Source organism: Haliaeetus leucocephalus, unplaced genomic scaffold, assembly GCF_000737465.1.
Source record: "Haliaeetus leucocephalus isolate CR32 unplaced genomic scaffold, Haliaeetus_leucocephalus-4.0 Scaffold51, whole genome shotgun sequence".
Lineage (NCBI taxonomy): Eukaryota > Metazoa > Chordata > Aves > Accipitriformes > Accipitridae > Haliaeetus > Haliaeetus leucocephalus.
In genome coordinates, this window is record NW_010972487.1 from 3491429 (window position 1) to 3491757 (window position 329).

At 69.0% G+C, this 329-nt stretch overlaps 1 protein-coding gene across 4 annotated transcripts in view; it reads right to left on the minus strand.

The window, feature by feature from the left end:
* The window catches only part of LOC104838178 (charged multivesicular body protein 3), a 34839-nt gene extending 34516 nt beyond the window's left edge, over positions 1-323 (minus strand). For all 4 annotated transcript variants that reach the window (XM_010577822.1, XM_010577798.1, XM_010577790.1 and 1 more), the window contains exon 1: positions 93-323. In XM_010577822.1, the coding sequence (XP_010576124.1) occupies positions 93-318 (226 nt within the window). In that variant the 5' untranslated portion in view covers positions 319-323. The remainder of the gene's footprint in view (positions 1-92) is intronic.
* Between the last annotated feature and the right edge of the window lie 6 nt (positions 324-329).

Below are 329 nucleotides of genomic sequence, written 5' to 3' on the forward strand. Positions count from 1 at the left end.
GCGCCCCCGCGCGGGGGGGGGGGGGTGTCACAGGGGACCCTCCCTCCCCACGCGTGGGTCGGGGAAGGGGGGGGAAGCTGAGCTCGGCGTACCTGACTTCTCCACCAGCTCCCGCACATCCTTCTTCTCGGGCAGCCCCGAGTGCCCCAACCCCCGGCACTCCAGGATGGTCCGCAGCTTCCTGAAGCTGAGCGCCACCGGGTCCACCAGCTGCGTGGCGAGGAAACCGCTCTCGTACCACGCCACGGCCTCGAACACCCTGGCCAGGACGAAGAGCGCCAGGAAGTAGAGCAGCAAACAGCACAGCTTCACCCACATCTTTCCCGCCG